The following is a 27,099-nucleotide window of genomic DNA, read 5'->3' as shown; positions in this document are numbered from 1 at the left end:
CTGGTTTTGTTTGTTTCCATCAACAGCCACTGGCTACTTTCTATAACATGCAGACACACCTATCTTTTGAAACAAGCATCGTGTGTATCTTTCGATCTTCTTAGTGGGCCGGGGAGTAGCACAGAAAGGTTGGAGAGAGAAAAGAGGCACATGATGTAATTATATTTTAACTTAAACAATTAAAGGCTTTGCTTTTGATACGTTCCAGAGGCTGAGAAAGGGGCTTGGGGAAGGAGGATGGTATTGAAGCCGCTCAGGCCCATGTACTCAGAGAGAGTCAAACTGACTTTGGGTCCCTTCAATCATGTATGAAAAAAAGCAAGTACGTCAAAGACAAGAGCTCCTTCCCAACATGGGAATCTTCTCACTTATCCTAGGAGTTTAACGACTCAGGTCCTAGTTAAAGGTAATTCAGAGCAACTGTGTGAGCAATAACTGAACAACTGAGCACAAAGAATGGGTGAAAAGCACAGAGCTGAAGTGAGCCATTCAAGCTGCAGCCCAGACTCCCTGTGGCTTCACATCCCTGAGCGCCTGGGAAGCTGCAAAAGCCGAGCTTCATGTGAGACAGTCCTGGAGTGTTAATGCCAGGCATCTGTCAGAAATAGCGATCCTTTCTAAAAGAAGAAAATTTCCTGACTGGATTAAAATGGTTTTGTTTTTTAAACTAAAAGGTCAGGTGTGGTGGCACAGGCCTGTAATCCCAACACTAAGAAGAGTTGCATGCAAATCTGAGGGCACAGTGAGTTCAAGGACAGCCTGAGCTACAGACCCAGACTGTCTCAGGATAACAAAAGGACAAAAGTTCAGGGACAGCCTGAGCTACAGACCCAGACTGTCTCAGGACACCAAAAGGACAAAAGCGAACAAACAAAACAATGAGCAGAAGAGGGATACAGCATGGGATGAATGGCAGCTGCCGAGCTGGACGAGGCAGGGGTGCTACTGTTAACTGCCCTCCATGCCGGCAGCCTTGCAAGTGGGCACAGTGAACAGGAAGAGAGGAAAAAGACACACGCCAGAGTTCAGCAAACAGAAACAAAGGCCCTAAAAGTAGAATTATAAGCCCATGGCTAAATGTTTAACGGAAAGATTCCATAGTGGATTTGACACAGCAGAGGGAATATAAGTAAATTAAAAAAAACAAGTTGCACAAAATTATCCGGACTGCAGCAGCAGGGATGTGATGTAGAAAGAAACTAAGGAAACGTTAAAACACAGGCCAACCAAGTAAGAAGGCCCACTGAAGAGTCAGCGGGAGCCCCAGGAACAGGAGAAACACAGAAGCAGAGGCAGTATTCGAGAGATGGCTGGGAATAGTAGAAAGATGAAAGAAACACATTCAGACTGAAGAAGCTTAACAAATTCCAAGAAGGAATACGTATTAGTTACAACTACACATATAATCATGCAAAATAACAAAAACTTCTGGAGGAAATCTTAAATTAGGTGGGGGAAGAGTCTTTCAAAGTTATATTTTAACAGGAACAACGGAAGGAAGGCACGACAGAACACACATTGATTGTTAAAGTAAATGCTAGCTAGAATTCTATACCTAGAGAAAATACTTGTTCAAGAACAAAATTATGACATTTTTAGACAAAGAAAAATGGAATGTGACCTTACTACATAATGTGTGCATTTCCACACGTGGTGCATAATAAATGTGACCATCTACATACATGGGTACGTATATGTGTAACACACACAGAGGTTTGACTTATGATAGACTTACACTTCAACAAACCACCCTATTACACTGAACACACAGCTAAGTCACAACATGAACAACGGCTGAGTACTGTGACTGCCTTGTGACTGCTCAGCATACAGGAGTTCTGTTCCAGTGCGGCTAGCCAGGGAAAGAGAAATAAGACTTCACAACATGAACCATGGTTGACATATTGTTTCTGCACCATCCCCAAGTCTTAACATGTGTGGGAGGAAGGGGTTGATGGGAGATGGAGGTACTGCGTTCTCAGAGAACGGAATGCACTCTCTTTTCAGCCATGTATATCCAGGACAGTTACAAAAGAAGGACACTGGTATTCTCAGTCAGCTTCATGTTACTATAAAGAAACAGCTGAAGGAGTCAATTGTTTTCTTTTTCTTTTCTTTCTTTTTTTGTTTTGTTTTTTTTTTGAGCCAGAGTTTCTCTGTGTAGCTTTGGAGCCTGTCCTGGAACTAGCTCTGTAGACCATGCTGGCCTCGAACTCACAGGGACTTGCCTGCCTCTGCCTCCTGAGTGCTGGGATTAAAAGTTTGCGCCACCACTGCCTGGCTTGAAGGAGTCAATTTGTAAAGAGAAAAGGGGTATCTTGATTCCTGATTCTGGAGGTCCCAGTCCACAATCAGGTGGCACCCTGGCACTCAGTCTGAGGACAAGGTACATGTAGTAAGTGGAGCAAAGCACTGAACTAATGAGCCAGGAAGCAGGCAGAGACTGCGTGTGGCCCCACAATCCACTTCCAGGGAATGTCTCGATGGCACCGCCCGTTACCTGTGGCCCACAATCCACTTCCGGGGAATGTCTCAATGGCACCGCCCATTAGTGCCTCCTCCCCCCACGGGCTGACTATTTCCAAAAGTGCCATCCTGCAGCCCAAGCCTTTAATGCACAGACCTTTGGGGGCATTCATCCAACCATAACAAAAAACTAACCATACAGAAAATCTCAACTTATTTCAAATGACTATAACCATGGGGACTTATCTAGCTACAAGCTCAATGTTCATAACAAACACTGAATAGAAACTTTCCGCTGTATTTGGAAATTGAGAAATATAATTGCATATTAATCAAAGAACCACAATTAAAGTTTAAATCATTTCAATTGAACAATAATCAAAATGCTACATATTGAAATTTTCAATTCAATTAAAGAAATAATTAGCAGGAAACTCCCAGAAGTGAAAAATATAGTCATCTAATACTAACAACTTCATAGATGTGATAAACACATTAAACACACTTGGGAAAAAAACTCTGTCAAGTGAATGCAATCATCCTGAAAGACACAAAGACAGAGACACTCAGAGACCCTCTGTGTTGTCTAGGTGATAGCTGGGGTTTCATGCTGCTGTGTGAGATGTCTCCTCAGATTTTGCTATGATATCAGCACATTACCCATCTGACATGGGAAAAAGAGACAGAAAGAACACAAGAGATGCTAGAAACAGATGGTCTAATACCATCCGCAACAGAGAATACGGGGGAGAGCCAATGAAGCACACAGTACTGGTAATAAACAGAAAATTTCCATGGCTGAAGCCTGTAGATTAAAATAGCACACGGAGAGCCAAAGAGGACACACTAAAACAAATCATACTTGGACATATAATGATGAAATTTGCTGATAATTAGATACAAATAAAAACATTTTAAAAAAATTGTAAAACTAACTGCTCTTAAAAGGCAAAATTACAAAACTGGCAACATGCTCGTCCCATTGGTGCATGCTCGTCCCGGTGGCGCATGTCTGTACTTCCAGCCCTCGGGAGGTGGAGGCAGGAAGATCGGAAGCTCAGGGACACCCTCGCCTACAGAGGGGTTTAAGACAGCCTGGCCTACGTGAGACCCCGTCTCAAAAACTGAAGTGCATTGCTGGAGAGATGGCGCGGCTGGGTTCAAGCACCTATAAGGTTGCTCACAACTGTGCCACTCCAGTTCCAAGGGACCCAAAGCCCTCACCTGACCTCCAAGGGCACTAGGCACACATGCGCTGCATGTATATATGCAAGCAAAACATTAATATACACAAAATAAAATAAAAACACAGTGGAGAATCACTGAGAAACTCAAGTCCCCACAGGTGTAAGAACGAGCACACGCGTGTGCACAAACACGCGTACAGCTTGTGGTCATTTGCATAAGAATGGCCCTGCGGCTCACATATTTGAATGCTTGGTCCCCCACTTGGTGTAACTGTTTTCAAAAAGATGGTGAAGTGCAGCCTTATTGGAGGAAGTGTGTCACTGGGGTGGACTTGGAAGCTTCAAAAGCCCGTGCCAGGTCCAGACTCTGCTTCCACCAACTTGCAAGTCAGGATGAAAGTTTTTAGCTACTGCTCCCGCAGCAGCCTGCCTGCCTGCTGCCATGTTCTCTGCCATGACGGCCATGGACTCATCCTCAGACACTGTGAGCAAGCCCCCAGCTAAACGCTTTCTTTATAAGTCATGGTGTCTCTCTCTCTCTGCACAGCAATAGAAAAGTAACTAACACACCACATACACATATCCACACACACAAAGTCTAACTATATGCTATATAATAAAAGATGTATCTATAATATAATACTAATAAATACTGAGAGAAAAGAGATGAAAGGATATACCCCCAAAATACAAGGTTAGTGGATGCATTAAATAAATATCAAATAAACTTTAGGACAAATATAACTTCATAGGAGCTAAGATACTTCTACTAATGATACAAGGTGTAGGCATGAAGTTACTGAACCACATGTATATATTGAACAACCATAGCTCAAAATACTAGAAAAATGAGTAGTGACAGGAAGAGACGCAAACAGTGATGGTGTCGTGGCTCGAGGTTTCCAGACTGTAAAAGGGGTGCAGTTTTCAACGTAAGTGCAGTCTAGAGTGGACCTGAGAACCTCTCTTCATACTCAAGCCATATGAACAACTCCTTTTAACAAGACTTCATTTTTCTATCTCTCATTCAGAGGTCCTAAATTTTGTCTCCTGTAACGTTTGAGCTGAAGCTGGAAGCTCTCAGCCACGAGAGGATGGCAAAGTCCCCGAGGCAGCATCTGTTCCAGTGTTCTGCGCCCCTTAGGATTTCAGTTTTGTTTGGATTTAGGATTTCTGTACTTTTTTTCAGAGCTACCACATAAAGGTTTGATGTTACTAATTTTCCCTGAAGTTATGCAAAGAAACTGTCCTACCATCTCTTCTGCTGAGTTGAGCGAGTGTGTAAAAAAACATTCAAATATTTAATCTCACATTTCCAGGTATTTTGATTCTTGGAAAATTTATTAAATATAGAAATCTTCAGGTCTACTCTGATTTGTTTTGCTACTGTATTAATTACAAATATATACTCAGAAAAAAATTAGACAAAATGAAGTATAGAAAATGACAAGTCCACTGTTCTAGGTGACACCATTTTCCTCTGAGTTTTAGTGGTTTTAGTTTTTTAGACTATTTTTTTAAGAATTGTTTTACTTATTTTTTTCCAGTTCTCTTTTAAATTTTTTTGAGTTATATATATACATATATATGTATATATAAAAAATATATATATATATTTTTTTTTGGTTTTTCGAGACAGGGTTTCTCTGTGGTTTTGGAGCCTGTCCTGGAACTAGCTCTTGTAGACCAGGCTGGTCTCGAACTCACAGAGATCTGCCTGCCTCTGCCTCCCAAGTGCTGGGATTAGAGGCGTGCGCCACCACCGCCCGGCGAGTTATATATTTTTTTTCTCTCCTTCCCTCCCTTCCTCCCCCTCTCCCCTTCTAACCATGGTCCCCATGCTCCTAATTTACTCAGGAGATCTTGTCTTTTTCTACTTCCCATGTAGAATAGAAAACCATTTATTCTTAAAGTAGCCAAATAGACTTACACTCTGCAAAGTGTGCAGACTTGGGTGCCCATTCCTACTCCTCCAAAGCACTCATTTTTGTTGCGGAAATAAACGAAAGGATTGATGAGCTACGAAGCAGTCAATGTATTAAAGAGTCAGTTTAGACGTCCAGGCAACAAATGCTAATAAAACTGAAGATAAAGAAAAGAACTTTGTGGTCTGGGGCTAGGCAAGGAGTAATTAAAAGACATATTCAATACTGAAAGGTCTGAAGGCAGCAGAGAAGAATGCGGAGGAGGCAGGAGCACATCAGAGATGGATTCAATAGAAATCTGAGGAGACAAGTCCATTAAGTGAACAGTGCCTCCTTTCCCAGAACGGAGTCTTGATCTCTTCAGTGCTTAAGGCAGCGGGTCAGGCCGAGAGCTCGTTTTCCACTTGTCATTAATTGTCGTCTGAGAATCGCTAACCGGATTCTGAATGCAGTGCATGAGCCACGGCTACCCAGCTGCCTGGGTCGGTCTTGGTCATTACACTAATCACTTTATCAGAAAAATGCTTCTGAATACCTCCCTTGTCTCTGGAGAAGTGCAGAAAACAAGAACTTGAGGCAAAATGTCACATTAGTCCTATGGGTCACATTTAAACTTTTATTTAAATGCTGGCAACTCCAACGTCTGACCTCATCCCAATTTTTAGCCTTCTATTTTCTGGGCCTTGAGCCAGTAGGGTAACACACTCATTTCCAAGGGCTTAGGTCTTAAAGGGTCAAGGTGTGGGATCTGAATCACCTACTATTACATCATTAATAATAAAAATACTCTGCACTCAGCCTTGTTCATTATCTCACGAGTAAAATTAATTTGTAGGTATTACTTTCATTCGTTTCTTCATTTAGTCTTCCAATAATTATTTCCTGACCATCCTTTTAAGGCCAGGCCTATGTTATATAATAAAGAACAAGCAAAGTTAAAGTTACCCTATCTTCTCTAGTACTACCTAGTCAGGGAAATAAAGAGGAACCAAACACCTACATAGTTGCAAACAGAGACAAATACTCTGAAGGGGAATATAACAGACTAAAATATCAGAGGGAGTTTGGAAATTTATCAATAGGAATGTAAGTTCAGTTACAAGGATCAGTTCAATAATGATCAACCATGGTTTAAAAAAAAGTGAAGATATTTAATTACTTTTCACAAAAAGAGGCTGAAAATGAGTATCTCCAAACACCACTAGAGTGTCTCACAGCATCAGGAAGGACACAGGCTCCTTCTGCCTGTCCTCTCCATCCTCCTCCTCAGCTTACTGGTCTTTTGTCCTTGTGCTTCTCAGTTCACTGGTCTAAGGTAACTGCTGTGGCTCCAAGACAGGCGAGGCGAGGCAAGAAGCAGTGGGTGTGGCCTCCCTCTGAGCCTTCTACTCACATGAGCTAACTCTTTGCAGAAGCTCTCTACCCAGTATCTCTGTATGCTGCATCTGTCAGAACCGGGTCATTCGCCCATGTCGGAATCAATCCATATCCATAGAGAACGGGATTACCGTGCTTGGTTTAGATTATTCACGGCGGCAGGGTGGTGGGGGGACTCTCTCATTCTGGACAAGACATTGTACTTACAAAGTCAAGTTTCTCTAAAGTCAATGAAGAAGAGGAACGGCTTAGGAGATAAGAGCAGTGGAGATGAAAGCCCGCAAGCCTGGTTTACCGACAGGGAATTGAAGACAGCACAGACTCAAACATCATTCGAAGGTTTCAAGGTGGAGTAACCACAATAATTGTGACAAGAATAGATGAAAAGAGAATGTGGGAAGAAAAAACCTAGTTTGTCAAAAAAAAATAATGAATTCAACTTTCTTAAGAATGTGAGGTTCAGTCAGCATGGCAGAGTCCAGATTGAGGGAATCTCAGGAAAAGAACTAGACTTGAATGCAGACTTCGTAGTGATTCACAATTAGAGGGTGTTTAAAACCACAGGAAGAGAAAGCCATTAGCAGATGAGCAGAGAGGACAAGGCTGGAAGATTCTTGGTGAGTAGCTACAGTGGGAGCAGCAGAAGGCTGGTGTTGTGGGCTGGGGACGTAGCTCAGCAGCAGAGCACATGCTTCGTGTGTGTGAACCCGGGCTTGACTTGCCAGCACAGAACAAAGGAGGCAAAATAATCAGTTATGGACAAGAGAGTACAATGACACACTCTCCAAGGAATGTCACGGCTGACACTGTTGACTGCTAGAGAGGTGTCAGTGAGGGTAAAGCACTCTTGATAATCTTCAGGCATAGACAGAAATCAGATTGTAAAACTAGTGGGTTTGAGTATATTAACGTATATTAACCTAATGCAGTTCATTAGTATCCTTTTTAATTTATTCCTTCAAGATGTTTGGAAGTAAAGGGAAGAAAACTAGACGGCACTAAGCTGTGCTGGAGGCAGAAGGGAGGCGGTGCACACTGAATCCTCGGTGGGCCAGGAGGAGCATGCCCAGAGGGGAGAGTGAGGAGCACAGACTGCGGCAAGGAAAACAGCACCACAGGGACAACAAGGATGTTCAGTGGGAATCAGGAAGATATAAGACAGAAGGGAAGGAACATGGTGGTGGCTGAACACTAAAAGGTACTAAAATAGGAAATAAATTTCAAAGTTATCAAACAGATGACAGGGATTAAAATAAATGTTCAATGAAACCAACAATTTTGGTCCTAAGTGAGCACACAAAGCCATCAGGAAGAGAAAGGGGAAGACACAGCCTAGCACAGAAATTCACCAAGAAACTAAAGACTAAAGACAGAGATGGGTCATGGTAATAAGACACTGGCCAAGTAGTTAAACATTATGGTAAGTAGGGCTGGAGAGCTGCCTCAATGGCTAAGAGTTCTAGAGGATCCAGGTTTAGTTCCTAGCACCCACATGGCAGCTCACAACCATCCAAACTCCAGCTCTGGGGAATCTGATGCCCTCTTCTGATCTCCTTGGACACCAGACATGCATGTGACATGCATACACATGTGGGCAAAATACTCATATATAAAATAATCAAAAATTATTTTCAAATTAAAGGTAAAACATTGGGAAGAGCACAAGAGAGCATGGGGGTCATGCGCAATGCTCGGGAACACACTGGTTCCATGAGAACATCTTCACCCCACATCTGCCAGGGAGGTTCCCGGGAAGATGCGAGAAGAGTGGTTAAAACATACCCTTTCTACAGTGGTATCCTGTTTGGACTCTAACAAATAGCTTGCCCGAAGACCAGAGGGCAGAGCTAGCCACTGGTTAACCATAGAGGTCTGGAGGTCTGTACAGACAGACAGGAAGTGATATGGTTGGGTGGAGTGAGGCATTTAAGGCAAAGGAGACAGTTGTTCGGCCTCTTTTCAGCAAAGTTAATAATGTAAGAGTTGGCTGTATTTTGCTCTTTTCTCTCTCTGATCTTTCAGCATTTGACCTGATACCTGGCTCCAGGTTTTTTTGTTTTGTTTTGTTTTTGTTTTTGCTTTTGTTTTCCGAGACAGGGTTTCTCTGTAGTTTTGGAGTCTGTCCTGGTGCTCGCTGGAGCAGACACCAGCTTCTTCATCCTTCAACTCGTGCCAGTTCAGTGTAGAGGTTTGCAGAGACGAAGGGAAAGAAAAGCAGCCAGTTTGCTGAGAAGAAGCAAAACCAGACTGCAGAAAGCTTTATGGCTTCTGAAATTCACAAGGTTTTCTAAAACTTCCTTTCTTACAGAAGCAAAAAGGACTTGTCTGAGACTCCTGGTACAGACTGCAGCAGGCATTAAGAGTCGCTACTGTGGGATGAGATCAGGTCACACAAAGGTCAATGAGAATAACTTACTTGAAGAAGAAAGGGGCTTTTAAAAGAGAGTAGCTATGGAAATAGGAACCTGCTAACGGTCAGCATACACATTTCTGCATGATCTGCACAGAACTTCACCTATCTTATTATACATGGGCAATAAGCAGAAAATGAGTATGTGTGACCCTCAATTGGGTGTTAATCATGTTTAAATAAAGGAACAAATTTTATTTCAGTAGCCATGTCAATTATGTTTCTGTCATCTTTTCCTTGATCTTGGGATAATTGATGTTTAACATCGGGGAAGAGACCTCTTCATCCACAGAAATGTGCATGGAAGAACTTATTAGGCAATTAACCCAGGCAGGCATATAAACACCCTCATGGAGCAGCAACATCAGCATCACAATACACGATAGGACATAAACACCTTAACAAAGACAAACTGGGGACCACAGGGCTTGTGCTATAGAAATAAATGATGCAAGAATTTCCCTATAAGGAAAACTGATAGTAAAAAAGGACCCATTATGATGAGGTAATGATGCTGATGCCACATTATTATGGGCAAGTGCTTATTATATATTTTTATTTGCTATTCATCTTTATGAGAGGCACTGGACACCAATTACTGTTCCCAGTTCAAAAGGTTGCCTACGGATGCATGATTCCAGGATGCTATTTCTAGAATGCCCCTTTGGCAAGGAGCAAGTTTATCTAATCACTGCGATTACACATCCAATCTGGTCTGAAACAGGGAGGGGTGCAGTCATCTTACTTAGGGCAGCACATCAGACAATAGCACTGAAGCCAGCCTCTGGCAGAAATAGTCTTACTTGTGTCGAGCTTCTCTTTGCATAAACCCTGACATTTTCCTGGTGTTTGGAAGCCTGCTTCTGGCTTCCAGAAGCTCTGGCGCCATCCCATGCCGTCACTGTAACAGCCTTCAGTGAGCTATCAAAACCCCAGCTAGAACACTTTGATTACAGTACTGTGCTTGCCATTACAACACTAAACTGCAATAGTTGATATTTTCTCTATTAATATTAGTGATACTATATGAATGCTAACATGGTCTCACACTAACACAGCCCAGTCATGGAGACGTCGTCACAACACCACATATTGGCACAGCATGTGGGCGAGGTACAGTGGTTTGCTAGGAATGTCTAAATGCATGCTTCTCAAGTCACTGGGTCCCCTTTAACAAGGAAGTGGTATGAAGATACTACTGTTTCTCCAGAATCTATTTCCAGAAGCAATGGCAAGGAATATATAGGATATCACATTTATACTGGAAGTATTTTGGAATAAGACTGAGATTTCAAAACTGAGTCTAGATGAAGAGGTTAGAACTTGAGTTAGTTCACTTCTGGCTTGAGAAGCAAGAGTGAACCTGTGTGAGTTCTCAAGTCTCTACAGCCTTATGAGGGCGAGACCTTGGGCTGAAACCACAGCTGTGTCGAGTGGCTGGACAGGCGATTCCTCGGAAAACACTGGCTTTGGAAAGTGAGACTAAGGGAGACTGAGGTGTCCTGAAGTCAGAACCTAACCATCTACAGCACTACCACAGGACAATCGCGGCCTGAAGGTCAGAGCAGGAATATAGATAGTCCTACTACTGCAGATATCTTTAGATGAACGTAACAGTATAAAGGTATACTGATCTTTTAAAATGAGTAAAACGGTTCGATACCCACATATTTCTCCACGTCTATTCTTTTAAGAAGCTGTCTACTGTTTGTCTTGCCTGACAAGTTTTCCAGACTAAGACAGACTAACTATGCTAAAAAGACTACATCCACAGAATGCAATAACCTGACTACATGTTGACTGGTTTAGCGTGAGAGCCAAAGTTACATCTTAAGTTTTAACTACTGTACCACAGAAATCCAAGAAACAGAAATGCCTGTGATGTGCGAGCCCCTTGGCTAAGGACAGACAGTTCCTGGAATGCTGGAGGTTCCTGTTCGGGGAAGACAACCAGCCACAGTCTTCACTCCTCTAAACAAGTTTGTCTGACCCATCTGTGGCTGGATGGGCTTCATCGCATGTGGGTGGAAGGTTCATGGGTAGGAAATACCTCAGGTTGTATACTTATCCCTGGTTGGACCTGGTGGGAAATGCCTTCTTAAGCCCTTGTAAAACCTGAGGGGCCATTTACCTGGGGCACCAGAGATGGACTTGAACAGAGCCCATCTACCTGACCAGCATTTGACTAAAGTTGCTTCAAATTTGGCTTTCTATTGTGGTAGTGGTCTTATTCTTGACTGGTGGGATTAACACTAGCAACTGGGGGAAGCCACATCCCTCTCAAAAGGCCTTTATTAGTCAGATTCACCAAGAATTCCCTAGATGTAGCTTTACTGTCCAAAGGATCAACTCCTGTAGCTTATCTCCTTTCTCACTACTTACTATATGTGGCTGGTCCTGTATTCGTTTTTACGAAAATAGAAAATGTGACCTAAGATCTGTGACTAAGTGTGTGTATACATACATACATACATAGTTACATACAAACCTCTATTTGGAATAAAGACTGACTCAAGCCCCAGCTTCACCAGCACCACACTGACCAGCAAGTAATTTTTCCTTAAGCCAGTTAGGGCCAGTGACAATCCACCCATGCTGCTCACCTGGAAAAGGCCGCGCCCAGCACAAACGCAGCATACTCCTTCACCTGGGGTTCTGTGTTGTTGAGCCCATTAATCACCACTTGAAGGCCACCGAAGGACAGCAGGTCCTGTGCGTTATCCATCTGCAACAAAGACATTGCTGAGCCCAGGATAGCCATCAGGGAAGGAAGCCCTTTTCGGACAGCTCTTCTTTTGGTGACTAGCCAAAAACAAAGGTAAAAAGCAACAGTGGCATCTCTGAGTATCTAGGAGGGGTGCATGAGCAACCTAAGTTTTAAAGTAATTTTACACTTGAGAACTTCTCATTCACGTAACACCATTTATGAGCACCTGCGTGGGAATCGGCGGAAATGGCACCTAGCTCTTGCTAATGCCAAACATGCCTCTTCAGAAAAATCTAACACTGCAGTGAGTCACAAAGCTTACTCCAAACACACAAGCTGTTAACACAAAGAACCTGGCATCATGGCACCAGTGCCATACTTTCTGTGGATATACAAACACAATGGGAACAGTGGAGGCTAAAAAAAAGTTGACGTTTAATTAGAAACCAGGGACTATAAAAGGAGCCCTGTTGATGGGCCAGGGTGTGTGGGGAGCGCTGGGGGTGTTCCACAAGAGTGCCGAGAGAGAAGTGACAATTAGCCTGTTTTGTAATGTTGACTGGATCTGAGGACACTTATTATAAAATCTGTATAAAAGTCAGTTTCCCAAAGGCTTCAACCTAGGTCTGCTTTTCTAACGAGGGACTATGTGACACCAGTGCAGGGTGTTTCTATCATCGCACAGCCGATAAGCTGACTGACTGCAAACAATGACCCCACGGGATGGTAAAAGGTCTCATTACAATAAAATCAATACTAAATAATTGCATACATGTCTTTTCATACATCCTAGTTTGAGATGTAGCAGACATGCTGATTTTGTGGCACTTAAATTATTATTTTAAATTGCTATTAAATAACCATTTAGCCAGGTGGTGGTGGCACTTGGGAGGCAGATCTCTGTGAGTTTGAGGCCAGCCTGGCCTACAAAGCGAGTTCCAGGACAGCCAGGGCTATACAGAGAAACCCTGTCTTGAAGAAACAACAAAACAAAACAAAATAACCCATTTTACTAGCAAACTTACTAAATTCTGTGTCTGCATATATATATGAAAAGTCAGGTTCTTACTGCCCACACGATGCCACTCTGCAGCCCATCAGGAAGACTCAGAAGCGGGAGCCCAGACATGATGTAATGGATGCCTCCTTTCTCACCTACAACCCAGAGCTGCTTCCTTTCTGACTCTGTCCTAACTTCTTCCTCTAAACTACAAAGTAGGTTCTGAGAGAAAAAGCAAGTAGAGACTAACGTCTGACTCTGTCCATGTTCTTGGTGGGCCTGGCCTATCTTTAGCACTTGGACCATCACTGCCATGCATTTTGACAGACTTTCACAGCAGCAGAGGTTTTACAGTCCAGTAACGAGAAGAGTAAGGGACATACAATTGATGCTCAGTGATTAACCCTGGAGTTGAGAAGTAAAAATCTGAACTATTCCCCCAAGAAAACCCGGCTGTGAATTTTAAAAACCAATCAATCTACAGTGTCTGTGCCAACAAGTGCATGGGTGCTATTACTACAGAGCCGAGCAAGTAGCCATCAAGGCTACAGTGCAGCATCAAGTCTGGCTGCCATGGTTGTCCAAGGCCAGAGCTAGGATTTTTCTGTTGTGCCCTGTACAGTGCCAAAGCCCCGCTGATCAGGAAGACAGGAGGTGGCACTCTGCTGACACAAGTCTCCCTCCTTTAAAAACGTATCAGCTCACACCCATTTTCTGATCCCCCCTGCTCGGGGATTCCCAGATACAAACTCAGTGCTCAAAATCCCATCAGTCCACATCTGAGATAACCACTTACCAAACCCTGGCAAAGCAGCCGCCTTTGGGCTGACCCCAGCCCAACACAGCCCAGAGTCGCCGGGAATCTGCATTCTAGATTCCACTTATCTGTATGGCAACAATTCCATGAGACACAAACTGCTGATATTTCTGTAAACACAGTAGCCTTTGAAGGTATCCTGTCATTGTTTGGCTAGCAATGGAAAGCAATGGTTCATTCTGGCCTACTTGCACTCCAAAAGCTGGTTCTTCCCAAAGCCACACAGAAGACAGCAGGTTTAGAGCCAAAACTTTTCTCAGGCTTCCTCCAGGATGGGGCAAGACCAGTGGAGAGGAGTGCAGGAGAGAGAGCATCCAAAGGGGATAGAGGGAACTAAGTCAACCCTCAGAAAAGTTCAGAGCACTACAAGATGTGAGAGAACAGAAACCTGAGAAAGAACGGTGGGGTTAATCACTGAGGAGTCACACGAGAAAAGGCAGGTTCTCTGCCCAGGGCAGAAGGGGCACGCAGAGGCCTTCTCATAAATAACTCACAAACTGTTTTCTACACACAAGATTTTGCTTTTCACATATCCCGTTTAAATAATTAAAATATGGCTGCAAGGAATCCTTTGGCAGATCCAGTTTAAGTCCTTGAAGCACATGGCTCTTTAAGCCTCTATTCAGTGAATTTAGAGTGGGAATCGACTGAAGGTCCTGGCTAGAAAAGTTCTATTTGCTTCAAAGTTAGCGTTCCACCACCCAACTCTCCATCACACTGGAAACTAGGCTGAGCTATGTACTCGAGAATCTCCCTGAGAAATCACATCTTACCAAGGTCATGGTACCTTAGTAGCAAGCTGAGTCAATGACTCAGAGCACTGAGGCACTTCTGCCAATAGAGTGGTGTAGCCTTGACCAATGGACTGTCTCTTTGGTGACTTCTGGCCAAGTCTGGTCAGTCCAAAAAACTGTAAGAGTGGACTGCGATGCCACCCGGGGGATGGCACTGCCAGATGGGACCTGCAGGGAAATGTTGTTGTTGTTGTTGTTGGGTCAGCGCTAGCTTAGCCGTTGTGTCACTCACCCCTTCTGGGCATGGTGAGCCTTGTAGCGATTTTAGCCTTTCATGTGACCTGAAGCAAAACCTACAGAAAGCTGATACCTAAAAATCCACGCAAGGATGTTAAAGATGGAAAGCGTAGTAAAAGCTGTCAGCATCAATAATCCTTGGAAGCCTTGATTCTTTAAATGTCTCTAATAGAAAAGCTGGGACTAGGAAGGGGAAAGAGAACCCAGGTTCATTTTGTATCACCTTATAAGAGGATCACAGTCTTGCTATTTGGGGTCTGAGAAAGAGTTGAACAGGGCAAGAGAATGAAATGACTCCTGTTCACTCAAGTTCACCACAGAAGCTGTCAAAACCCCAAAGAGAAAAACAATGTCTCTTAGCCTAGTTTAAAGAAAACAAGGACACTGTCATGTGTGGGGTGGGGTGGAGTGGGGGACGATACTGAGGCTCTGGCACTCTGGGTAAGGACTGCATCCTTTGATTATGACTGTACAACCTTTTGGGGTATTAACACTGAGTCTCTGGCCATCTAGGTAAGGATCGCATCCTTTGATTATGACCATGCAGCCTTTGGGGACCACCAAAAGTAGCCTCCTGTCTGGGCTCTGTTTCCACCAAGGTTCCCTATCTCTGGTCAGATTCTCAACAACAGCTGGAGGGTTGTTTTCACCTCATCCTCTGTCCACTATGCTCCAATTTTTCTCTCTCTCATGGCCTATAAGGTTCCATGGTCTCTTCCTTTTCTTTTTTTCTATCTCTTTTTTATTATGTAAAATAAATTTTCTTACTTTTAAAAATTTACTTATTCTATGTATTTTTTACATCATGTATCTCAATCCCCTTTATTTCCATGTCCCTTCACATCTGACCTCCACCCCTGCACACACCCCAAATAAAACAAAATTTAAGAGAAAAAAGGCAAAAAAAAATAAATTAAATTAAAAAAGGGAAAAACTTAAAAATCTCACCCTAGAAGCTACAGTGAGTTATATCATGAGTCCCCTTTGTCCAGACATCTTAACTTGCAAGTGTCATTGCAGAGAGTCAGTGGTCTGATTCGAGGCCTCTGGTTTCTAATACCCTATCAATGCTGGGCCCTTGCTAGGGCTCCTGCTGGATATCCTGTTGTTGCCCTGTGTTGTGGAGATCCTGCCGTTTTGGGTCTGCAGGTTAGGTCCGTTCATGTGCCCAAGTTGATCATAGATAGGGTGAATGATGGGGTGGGTCTGGGCCTGGGCAGCCATAGTGTTGGTCCATCAATATGAAATGGGGATAGCTTTCCCATGTTTACAACTTCAGGGTTGGCTTACCTACAGCTGCACTATTGGGGTTGGCTCTATTTTGCTGCCCTGGTGAGGTGCAGCTGCAGGGGGTCAGGGATAGCTCTCCTGCTCTTATGACCACAGGGTCAGCTCTACCACCTGCCCCAGATACTGATGGGTGGAGGGGCGCTCTCTGCCACAAGACATACGGGGAATGGGTACAGCTCTCACATGCTCACAATTTTAGGGCTGGCTCACCTACAACCTGCACTGACAGGCTGGTTCTGTTGTGCTTTCCTGGCAAAGTGCAGGGCCTGCCCTCCCGAGTGTTGCAGCTGATGGGTCTCCCACAATGATGACCACAGGGCCAGTTCTTCCACCTGCCACAGGCACTGATGGGCAGGCCTCTTCCTTTTCTTTAGCTCTAGTCAATGTCCCTTTGCAGTTCCACAAATATACTGTATACAGTGTGATCTCCACTCTCCTCTAACCACCCCCAAATTCACCCTTACTGCTTCCTAATTCCATGTCCTTAAAAAAATAATAACCCACTGCGATCAGTTTGTGCTGCCCATGTATGATGGGTGAGGAGCCAGCTACTGGAGCTTGATGAGCCACCAGGAACCATAAAGCAAGCTTCCTCCCCTCCCTCAGCCATCAGCTGTCAAGAGCTTCTCAGCCAGGGGTGAAGGCTGGGCTGCTGGCTGGCGTGGCTGTGAGCAGGTCCTGTGCAGCAGGTCCTGTGCAGACAGCTCAGGCCGCTGTGGGTTTATGAGAGTGAGGACAGCAGCCTGCTAAGTCCAGAGGACACTGCTTCACGCCAGCTCTCACGCCATCCTCACCCCTCCCGCAGTGTTCCCACAGCACTCTGGGGAAGGCGAGTAGCACACAGGTGACGTGGAGGGAAATGAAGAATAATTGGCAAGAAGCTGTAATCAATAAATATTTTTGACTTTGCCACAACTATTTGGTCTCTGCCACAACTATTCAACTGTACCACCATAGCATGAAAGTAATAAAGACTACATCAAAAAGTGGGTGCAGCTATCACAATAAAGTGATATTTACAAATATAGACATTACTCCAGATTTGGCCATAGGCAACAGCTGCCACTACCGGCTTAAGAGTTTCTCTTCTTCATCTAGCCAACTCCTATTCCTCTGAGAAGCCATCTTTTATTGACTCTAACTTGTCAGTTAGTTCTAACTTCCCCTATGGTACACTCCTACATCACCCTTTGAAACCCCTATTATAATCTCAAATTAACTGTTTGTTAATTTGCTCAGTTGTTCATTATATTTGTTTCCCTTTCCAGACTATAAGTACACATGATTATAGTTATTTTGTCTTAATGTTTAAAAAAAAATAGGGGTAAAAGTTCAAGCAAAAAAGAGGTTTGTTCTAGCCTCCAAGAAGACATCCACTGCCACAGACACCAGCCTGCACTGAAGCATCTGTGCCACGGAGAAGCAAAACTGGGGAAGCTGTTTCCTCGGGTTAGGGCAGGCGTTTATTTTTAGAGCTATCAATTAAAGAGTCAGATTTACGGGCAAGGAAATACTCTACCTGGTGAACATAGTACTCGAGATCGAAGAGCGCAGCGACCTTCTCTTCTAGGCTGGAGCTGGAGCTGTTGAACTTGTTTATCAGCCGCACCATAATCTGCATGTCACTCTCGAGAACAACGTTCAGCTCGTCAAATTCCTTCTTCAGCTCCTCAATGGGGCGGAAGAGCTGCCTCACGGTGGCCTGCCTTGCCTAAAGAAAACAGCAAAGACATGATTAATCCAAGGAGCTAGAGACACTTCCCTAAGATCCACCCAGTCTGCTGCGGATGGCCACCCTTACAGAACTGCTCTTCAAACATGGGGATCTAATCTGTTGGGATAGATTAGATCTATTAGATTTCCAAGAGACTCAGAGAAGCCATCAGAATCTACCTAGATAGGGCTCTGCTCAAAAACACACTTTAAGACATTCCTAGGCATGCTTATTCAAGTTTGGAAGAAACATCTTCTCGGTGCAAACACTGAAGTCAGGGAAAGCAAGACAAGTTCCCGTTCAACCTCTAACCGCACAGGACAGCTAGAGTAGGTGGACAATCTATACCATGGTTCTCTATCTTCCACAACCAGATACCCTGGCCTCACACTGCCCACATTTTGGGGAAAGCCGGATGTGGGAAACTGTGGGGAAGAGCTGTCATTCCTGTCAGTCTAACCACAGGTGCACAATCTGTCAGCTGTGTGAAACGGCTACATTACTGTGTGTACTCAAATCCCAAACAATGTTCTCAATCCTCCCCACCACACACACACAAAGACTTTTAAAATGAAGTTATTTCGGAGGTGAATAAAAGACTTTAATTGGGTATTTTATACATGAGGCACTCCACTTTCTTCCTAATTTTAGTGGATAGTGCTCTTTATAAAGAGTCTGAAAGGTTGCAGTGGTTTATGTATCCATCTTCCAGGAAAAATTAAAAGGCATGGGTATTTATAAAAAGCAGGATGATGAGCGCTTGTCAGCTCCAAATTATCCATCTATTACCTATGGCTTCTCTCCCCAGCATAAGTGTTCTATAGAAATACCAACCAAAGGTATGAATCAGCCTCTTAAAGAGATGCTCCAGCAGAGCTCTCACATCTATGAGGTTCCATACCCCGTCTCTGGGCTGAAACCCTGTGAAATGCTCTTGCAAATCTCAGGGGGAGGTGTCTGGATGGTAAGCAAAGCCAGCAGAGAGATCTGGGGAGGCTAAGGCACTTAGAGCCATGGAATAATAGCAGCAATAGACAGGGGAGCTGAACAAATAAGGTAGCTCTCGGGAGGATCTCTGTGAGTTCGAGGCCAGCCTGGTCTATATAGTGAGTTCCAGAACAGTCACGGTTAGAGAGTGAGACCCTGTCTCAAACAAACAAACAAACAAAACCCTAAAAAGAAAAAAACAAGTGATCTCTGCCTTACAAAGATGATCGTTCCTGGTTCTAAAGAAAGCCTATTAAAGAAACAAAGCCCCGATAACCACTGATTCTTTTCTCCAGCTCTGTAATTCTGACATTTGGGGAATGTTATATAAATGGAATCACAAAGATTGGCTTTTTTTTCTCTAAGCATAATGCCCTTGAGAGCTACCCAAGTTACTGTAATGGAGGAAGGACACTGGTTAATTATAATAAAGAAACTGCCTTGGCACATTTTATTGGTTAGAACATAGGTGAGTGGAGTAAACAGAAGAGAATGCTGGGAGAAAGAAGCTGAGTCAGAGAGTCACCATGATTCTCCCACTTCAGACAGACGTAGGTTAAGATCTTTTCTGGTAAGCCAGCTCGTGGAGCTACACAGAATATTAGAAATGGGTTAGAACAATATGTAAGAGCTAGCCAATAAGAGGCTGGAACTAATGGGTCAGGCAGTGTTTAAAAGAATACAGTTTCCGTGTAATTATTTCTGGGCATAAGCTAGCCATGCGGGCGGCCGGGTGCCAGGGACGCAGCCCTGCCGCTCCTTCAACATTACTGCACACATCAAGTGTTCATTTCTTTTTATTTCTGAGTATTTAATCATCTCCATAGAGTTTCCTTAATCATTTACCTGCTTAAGCACATCCGAGCTGTTTCTAGGTTTTGGCTACTGTAACACACCTGCTCAGCAGGAGATGGGTCAGTGGGTAAAACACTTGCCACATGAGGCTGACAACTTGAATTCGATCCCTAAACTCAGGTGGAAGCAGTGAACCAATTCCTGAAGGTTATCCTCTGACCTCCACACGTGCACTGTGGCATATGCACACCTATACACATAGACAATAAATACATAGGTAGGTAGGTAGAACTGCTATGAACACATGAAGCCTATATACAGATTTGTTTAAACATATATCTTTTTTTTCTATGGTAAGTCCATATAAACACAAATGCTGGCTTATATGGTAAATATATGTTGTTTCATTTAAAAGCTGTTTTCCAGAGAATATGTACCATTTTACATTCCTATATGCTATGTATAAAATACCCCAGTTAACTATATCTTTACCAGTATCTGGTACTATCATCATTTTATGTCCTAATAAATAGTTATTAATATCTTTTTTTTTTTCAAGACAGGGTTTCTCTGTAGCCTTGGAGCCTGTCCTGGAACTAGCTCTTGTAGACCAGGCTGGCCTCCAACTCACAGAGATCCGCCTGGCTCTGCCTCCCGAGTGCCGGGATTAAAGGCGTGCGCCACCACCGCCCAGCTTTTGCTTTTTTTTTTCTTTCAATCTCTCTCTCTCTCTCTCTTGAAAGATTTTATTTATAATGTATACAGCGTTCTGTATGCCTACAGGCCAGAAGAGGGCACCAGATCTCATTACAGGTGGTTGTAAGCCACCATGTGGTTGCTGGGAATTGAACTCAGGACCTTTGGAAAAGCAGCCAGTGCTCTTAACCACTGAGTCATCTCTCCAGTGCCTTATTAATTCTCTTTGTAGACTTAGTCTGCATTTCTCTAGTGGCTAATGATGCTAAACAAGTTTTCATGGCTTATCTACCATCTACATATCTGCTTTGGTAAATTAAAAAAAAAAAATTCCCACTTTCTAAATAGGTTTATTTTAACTGTTGAATTTTGAGGGTTGTTTATATATTGTATATAAAAATCCTACATTGGACTTGATATATAAGTCACTGGTAGAGCACGGCAAAGGTTTAGCACACGCAAGGCCATTAAAAGAACAGACTGTTGGATATGAATAGCCCCTCCTCTACACGAGGCTTTACATTTCAGGTACCGCAATCTATTAACTGCAACCATGTTTTAGGTCTGAGGATGTAGTTTAGTCTTTGGAGTGCTTGCCTGGCATGCATGAAACCATGGGTCTGATCCCTAATACCACATAAGTTAGATATGGTAGTGCATACCCGTAACCCTACGCATTCAGGAAGTATAGCGGAGGGTCAAGGTTCAAAGCCATCCTCAGCTTCATTTTGAGTTTGGGGCCAACTGAGATACGTGAGACCCTGTCTCAGAAATAAAATTGGGATTAGAGAAATGGTGCAAGAGGTAAGAGTGTATGCTGGCTGAGAGTGGTTGGGGCTTTAATGCATCTGTTCAGAAAGCAGAGGCATGGGATCTTTGTGAGTTCAAGGTCAGTTTGACATTGTGTCAAAAAGTGCATACTGCATTCCCAAGGTGGCTCACAAGTGACCCCAGTTCAGGGGATCTGATGTCTGCTTTTAGTCACTGTGAGCACTCACTAACTAACCTTCACAGCTCCACACAGAGACAGACAGACAGACAGACAGACAGGCACGCGCACACACACACACACACACACACACACAATCAGTGCTTCTTAGCCTTCCTAATGCTGGGACCCTTTAATACAGTCACTCATGTTCTGGTGGTCCTCAACCATAGAATTATTTTGTTGCTACTTCATAACTGTAATTCTGCTAGTTATGAATTTTAATGTAAATAGCTGATATGCAGGATATCTGATATGTGACCACTGGGAAAGAACCATTCCACCCCTAAAGGGGCTGCTACCTACAGGTTGAGTGGTGTTGCACTAAATAAATGTATTTTAAAAATTTAAGGAAGGCTGAAGATGTAGCTCATTGGTACCTAGGAGGCCTTTGGTTTGATCTCTAGTACTGAAAAAGAAGTTAATAAAATAAATATATAAAGTGACAGAAAGGATAAGTGATACTAACAAAAACCCTTCATGTTAGAGAAACTCTGAGAAATTTCACAACATTTAAAGCACAATAGGTAAAATCTAGAAGCTGATCCATACTTAGAAAGGAGCTGATCATCCGCCAAGGCAGGAAAGATGCTTGCTTTGTTCATGCCAGCGTCTATGACAAACAGTCAAGCAGTGTACAGACTGCTCTACTCTTTGGTAAAGGTTTCTGCTTTTGTTGTTTTTAAAACCAAGAAATGAAAACTTTAATTTTCAATGTTTTGGCTTTTTAAATCACAGCACTAAGTAAATATCAGTAGTAGCACTTTTTATTTCCGTAAACATTTATACCTGACAGGAATCACTGGCATGTGTGAGGCCCTGTGTTTAATTCCTAGCACCACATTGGTGATAGTAGCTCACCCAGCTCTCAGGAGGCAGAAGCAGGAGGATCAGCAGTTCAGTTGCCTACACAGACTTTGAGGACAGACCGATCTTGTTCCCTACTCCCCCTCCCCCAAAAGAGCTTGTAACATTTCAAAAACCCTGCTGGGATACTGACAGAAAATGCACTGAGCTTACATATTTTACTATGTTGAACATTCCAGCTCATGAACACAGTATGTCTACGGACTGAACTCCTTAGTTAACTTACATCATCCTTCATATATGGATTCTATGTATGTCTCCTTGGCTTTATGCCTAAATATTTTACTTTGGGGAGACACGGTATTTGTATATTTTATTTCAATTTCCAGATATTCATAGCTAGTATATAGAAATACAACTGAATTGTGATGGTTTTACATCCTTCACCCTAGCTGAATTCACTAACGTTAGAAGGGTGTTTTGTTTATTAGGGGTTCTCTGGGATTTGCACTCAGATGATCTGTCATCTGGAATACGGAGTTGGGTTGTTTCTGGTTTCCTTTTACCTCCTCTCTTTGCCTTACTGACTTGTTAGGGCTGTTTTAAATGAGTGATGAGTTAGTTAGGGCTCCTAGAGGAGCAGAAATTATAGAGTGACTCTGGAGAGGGCAGGAGCTTAGCAGTATGCCTTATAGACTCTAGTCATAGGCAACAATGGCTGCCAATGAACAGAAGGTCCAATAATTCCACCAGGCTGAATGTCTCAGCTGGTCTTCAGTACACACCAGAATCCGGAAGAAGTAGGCTCTAATGTCAGCAAGAAACAGACTTGCTAGCAAGGGTGAGAGCAAGCAGGCAGAGAGAGAACTGACTTTCTTCTCTGTGTACTTTCTATAGGCTGCCAGCAGAAGGTGTGATCCAGATTAAAGGTGGATCTTCCCATCTCAAAGATCTAGATTACAAATGGGTTTTACCATTTCTAATAATTTAATTTAAAAAAGTTTCTCACAGGGGTGCCCAGACATTTGTGTTTTAGTTAATTCCAGATATTGTCAAGTTGACAGCTAACAAGACCACAAGGGGTGAGTGAACAGTCAATGGAGTTGGCCTCTCACTATACAGTACACTCGATAGTCTTTCAGAGATTTCCTCATCAAATGGAGGAAGCTTTCTATTCCAGGTTTTTTTGAGTTTTCATCATAAAAAGGTATTAAATTTCTGTCATATGTTCTTAATATCTCAATCGACATATGATGAGGTAATTTTTCTTCCTTAGCTGTCATTGGCGGTTACAGGGATTGGGTTTTATATTTTTGTTTGCTAGTTTCTGATTTTTTTTCAGTCAGAATCCTGTTATGCAGCCAAGTTGGCCTCAGGTTCACAAGCGTCTGTGCGGGGGTGACAGGTGTACGTCGTCACACCCACTGCAACTAGATCTGTCATGGCACTGTCTCTCTATGCAGCCAGACCAGGCTGGGGCCTCGAACTCACAGAGAGCTCCCTGCTTCTGCCTCCCCAGTGCTGGGATTAAAGGTGCGTACCACCACGCCCAGCTATAATCAATTTTTCGTTTCTGTAATAAACACCTTTCAGTTTTAGTGTTTTAGTCTTTTTGTAAATTGCTGAATTTGATTTGTCTCTATGTGTTTGAGTTTTTTGCATTTATATTCATGAGGAATTAATTCTGAAGAGGTTTTTTATAAAAAATTTTTTTAATACTTTATCAGCTTTAGGTAGAAGTTAACACCAGCCTCATAAAATAAGTTAGCAATTATCACTTCTGCTTCCGTTTTCTGGAAGACTATGTAGAGTTGATGGTAATTACTTTTCAATACTTGGTAGATATTGCCCGTCAAACTATATGAAACTCAAGAATTCTTTCTTGGATCATTCTCACTAAAAAATCAAATTTCCTTAATGGCTATAGACTCTTCAAATAGTTTCCTGTGGGTAAGTATAGGCAGCACATACTTGATTTCTTGCAATTCTGAGGACTGGATTGAGAGCTTTGAGCATACTAACCAAATGTTCTACCGCTGAGCTTCATCCCCAATACTTGGTTTTCTGAAACAGAGGTCTCTCTATGTAGCTCAAGGCTTCCGCTTGTGTTCTCCGGCCTCTGATCTCAAATGCTAGGCTCCAGGGTTACCACTACATCTCCCCAGCTGTATCTGTACTTGTGCTCAGTTCAATGTGCTTTTCTACTTCCCCAAGATGTTCTCTTCAACACAGGCATTTGAAGACATTATTACTATTATGGGTTTCTACTTTGATCCATTTATGAGCAGAAAGAATACTCTGTAAATTCAATTCTTTTAGTTTTGTTGAGATTTGTTTTATAACTCAAGGTGCAGTCTAACTTGGTGACTGTTCATGGATACTTGAAAAGAATGTCTATATATACTACCAGTGTAGGGAGGATGCGTATACACTGCCAGTGTGGGGAGAATACGCTACAAATACCATTGTTCTGGCTATTACTCGGCTTTTTCATGTCCTGATTTGCGGTTCTAGAAATTCTGAGAAAGGGATGCTCAAGTTTCTAAATGTAACTGTGAATTTATCTGTTTATTCCATTTAATTCTGTCAGGTTTTGCCTCAAGTAATTTGACATAAAAATGAAACCGTGTGATTTATGATTAAACAACATTTTTTTTTTTGATTTTTTGAGACAGGGTTTCTCTGTAGTTTTTGGTTCCTGTCCTGGAGCTAGCTCTTGTAGATCAGGCTGGCCTCGAACTCACAGAGATCCGCCTGCCTCTGCCTCCCAAGTGCTGGGATTAAAGGAGTGCGCCACCACCGCCCAGCTAACAACATTCTTCTTCATCACTGGCTATTTCCTTTGCTTTGTGGTCAATATCACCTGACGTTAAGACAGCTATTATCTTTATTAAAAAGTAAAGCTGTGGGGGCTGGAGAGATGGCTCAGCGGTTAAGAGCATTGCCTGCTCTTCCAAAGGTCCTGAGTTCAATTCCCGGCAACCACATGGTGGCTCACAACCATCTGTAATGAGATCTGGTGCCCTCTTCTGGCCTGCAGGCATACACGTAGAAAGAATATTGTATACATAATAAATAAACATTAAAAAAAAAAAGTAAAGCTGTGTGATACACTTTCCATTCTTTCATTTTCAACCTAGATCCTTTATTATACTTGAGTGGAATTTTTGTAGGAAGCAAATGTTTGAGTTGTTAAAAATCCATTTTATAATGTTTTCAAAAGTTTTACTGTGCTGTGTCTGGATGCCAAGTTCCTCAGTTTATCGCAAAAAGTCCATTTGACTTCATGATCTGTGAGTTTATGTCTCTCATTAAATTTGGAAATTGGTTTCTTCAGCTTGTGTTTCAGCCCCACACTCTTCCCCTCTCTGTCTGGAACTCCTTGCCATACAAGGAGTTTGGGCTCCAACGACACAAATGTTACATCTTTTGTTGTCCCACGGGTACCTAACATTCTCTTTGTCTTTTCTCCCAATCTATTTTTAATCTAATCAGACTTTATAATTTTATCTCTTTCTACTTTCTTTCCCTGACACCTGTAATCTGATCTAATCCAGTGAACTTTTAATTTTTATTTATTATATTTTCAGTTCAATTTAGCACTTATCTAAATTTCCATGGCTTCAGTAATTCATGGTAACTATGGCACAAAGATATTAAATAGAAAATTCCAAAAAATTGCTTCTTTAAAAAATATTTTAGCCAGGTAGTGGTAGCACATGCCTTTAATTGCAGCATTTGGGAGGCAGAGGAAGGTGGATTTCTGAGTTTAAGAGCAACCTGGTCTACAGAGCAAGTTCAAGGACAGCCTGGGATACAAAGAGAAACCCTGTCTCAAAAAAGAAACCAAAACAAACAAGCAAGCAAACTATTTTAAATATATATATATATAGTGGGGGATATAGACAGGCACATGAGTGCAGGTGCCCACAGAGGGCAGAGGCATCAGATCCCTCTGGAGCTGGAGTCACATACAGGTGGTTGTGAACTGCCCAATATGGGTGCTGGGAACCAGACTTGGGTTTCTCTGCAAGAACAGTTCTTATCCTCCAAGCTATCTTTCCAATCCTCCCACTTCTACTACTAATAATAACAATAATAATAATCCTTAAGGTTTAATTTATGTGTTGCAAACGCATGCTATCTTGCTTCTACTTGCTGCCACAGACATGAACATCCTCTGTCCAGCATTTCTGCCCTGCACATACTATTGTACATACTACCTACACACTAGAAAAGTCTTATTACAGTATACAGGAACTGTTCTATTTTATTATAGTTGTCTTTAATCTCTTACTTTAACCTAATTGTAACTTAAACTTTTATTACAGGTATACATTATATGTTCAGCATTATGAATGAGGAATCTTAGTACATATTCTCCTTGGTCCTTGGTAATTCTATATGGTTTGTTGTGGTTGAATGAAAATGAACCCCACAGATTCATAGGGAATGGCACCATGTGAAAGGATTAGCAGGTGTAGCCTTGTCATAGGAAGTGTGTCACTGGGGGTGGGCTTTGGGGTTTCAGAAGCCCAAGCCAGGCCCTCTCTCTCTCCTCTCTCCCCTCTCTCTCTCTCTCTCTCTCTCTCTCTCTCTCTCTCTCTCTCTCTCTCTCCTTCTTGATGTCTTAGATCCAAATGTAGAATTCTCAGTTCTTCCAGCGCCATGTCTGCCTACTGCCATGCTCCCTCACATGGTAATGGACTAAACTTCTGAAACTGTAAGCCAGTTCCAATTAAGAACAATGGCAATGGGTTTTTGACCTTTGTGGGAGCCTAGGCAGTTTCATGGATGCAGGTGGGTGGTCCTTGGACTTCCCACAGGGCAGGGAAACTTGATTGCTCTTTGGGCTGACGAGGGAGGGGGACTTGATTGGGGGAGGGGAGGGAAATGGGAGGC

General features: G+C 42.8%; 1 protein-coding gene and 1 pseudogene across 3 annotated transcripts in view; one reads left to right on the top strand and one right to left on the bottom strand.

Moving 5' to 3' along the window:
- Sil1 (SIL1 nucleotide exchange factor) overlaps positions 1–27,099 on the bottom strand; it is a 245,648-nt gene that overhangs the window by 44,023 nt on the left and 174,526 nt on the right. For all 3 annotated transcript variants that reach the window (XM_050135036.1, XM_050135037.1, XM_050135038.1), the window contains 2 exons: positions 17,730–17,921; positions 11,969–12,090 (listed from right to left, as the gene is read on the bottom strand). In XM_050135036.1, the coding sequence (XP_049990993.1) occupies positions 11,969–12,090; positions 17,730–17,921 (314 nt within the window). The remainder of the gene's footprint in view (positions 1–11,968; positions 12,091–17,729; positions 17,922–27,099) is intronic.
- On the top strand, positions 3,039–3,136 carry LOC126497205 (uncharacterized; annotated as a pseudogene).

Source organism: Alexandromys fortis, unplaced genomic scaffold (genome assembly GCF_014885135.2).
Source record: "Alexandromys fortis isolate MF-2015 unplaced genomic scaffold, M_Fortis_MF-2015_v1.1 scaffold_25, whole genome shotgun sequence".
NCBI lineage: Eukaryota > Metazoa > Chordata > Mammalia > Rodentia > Cricetidae > Alexandromys > Alexandromys fortis.
Note: the sequence above shows the minus strand (reverse complement) of the source record. Positions and strands in the feature narration are given on the sequence as shown.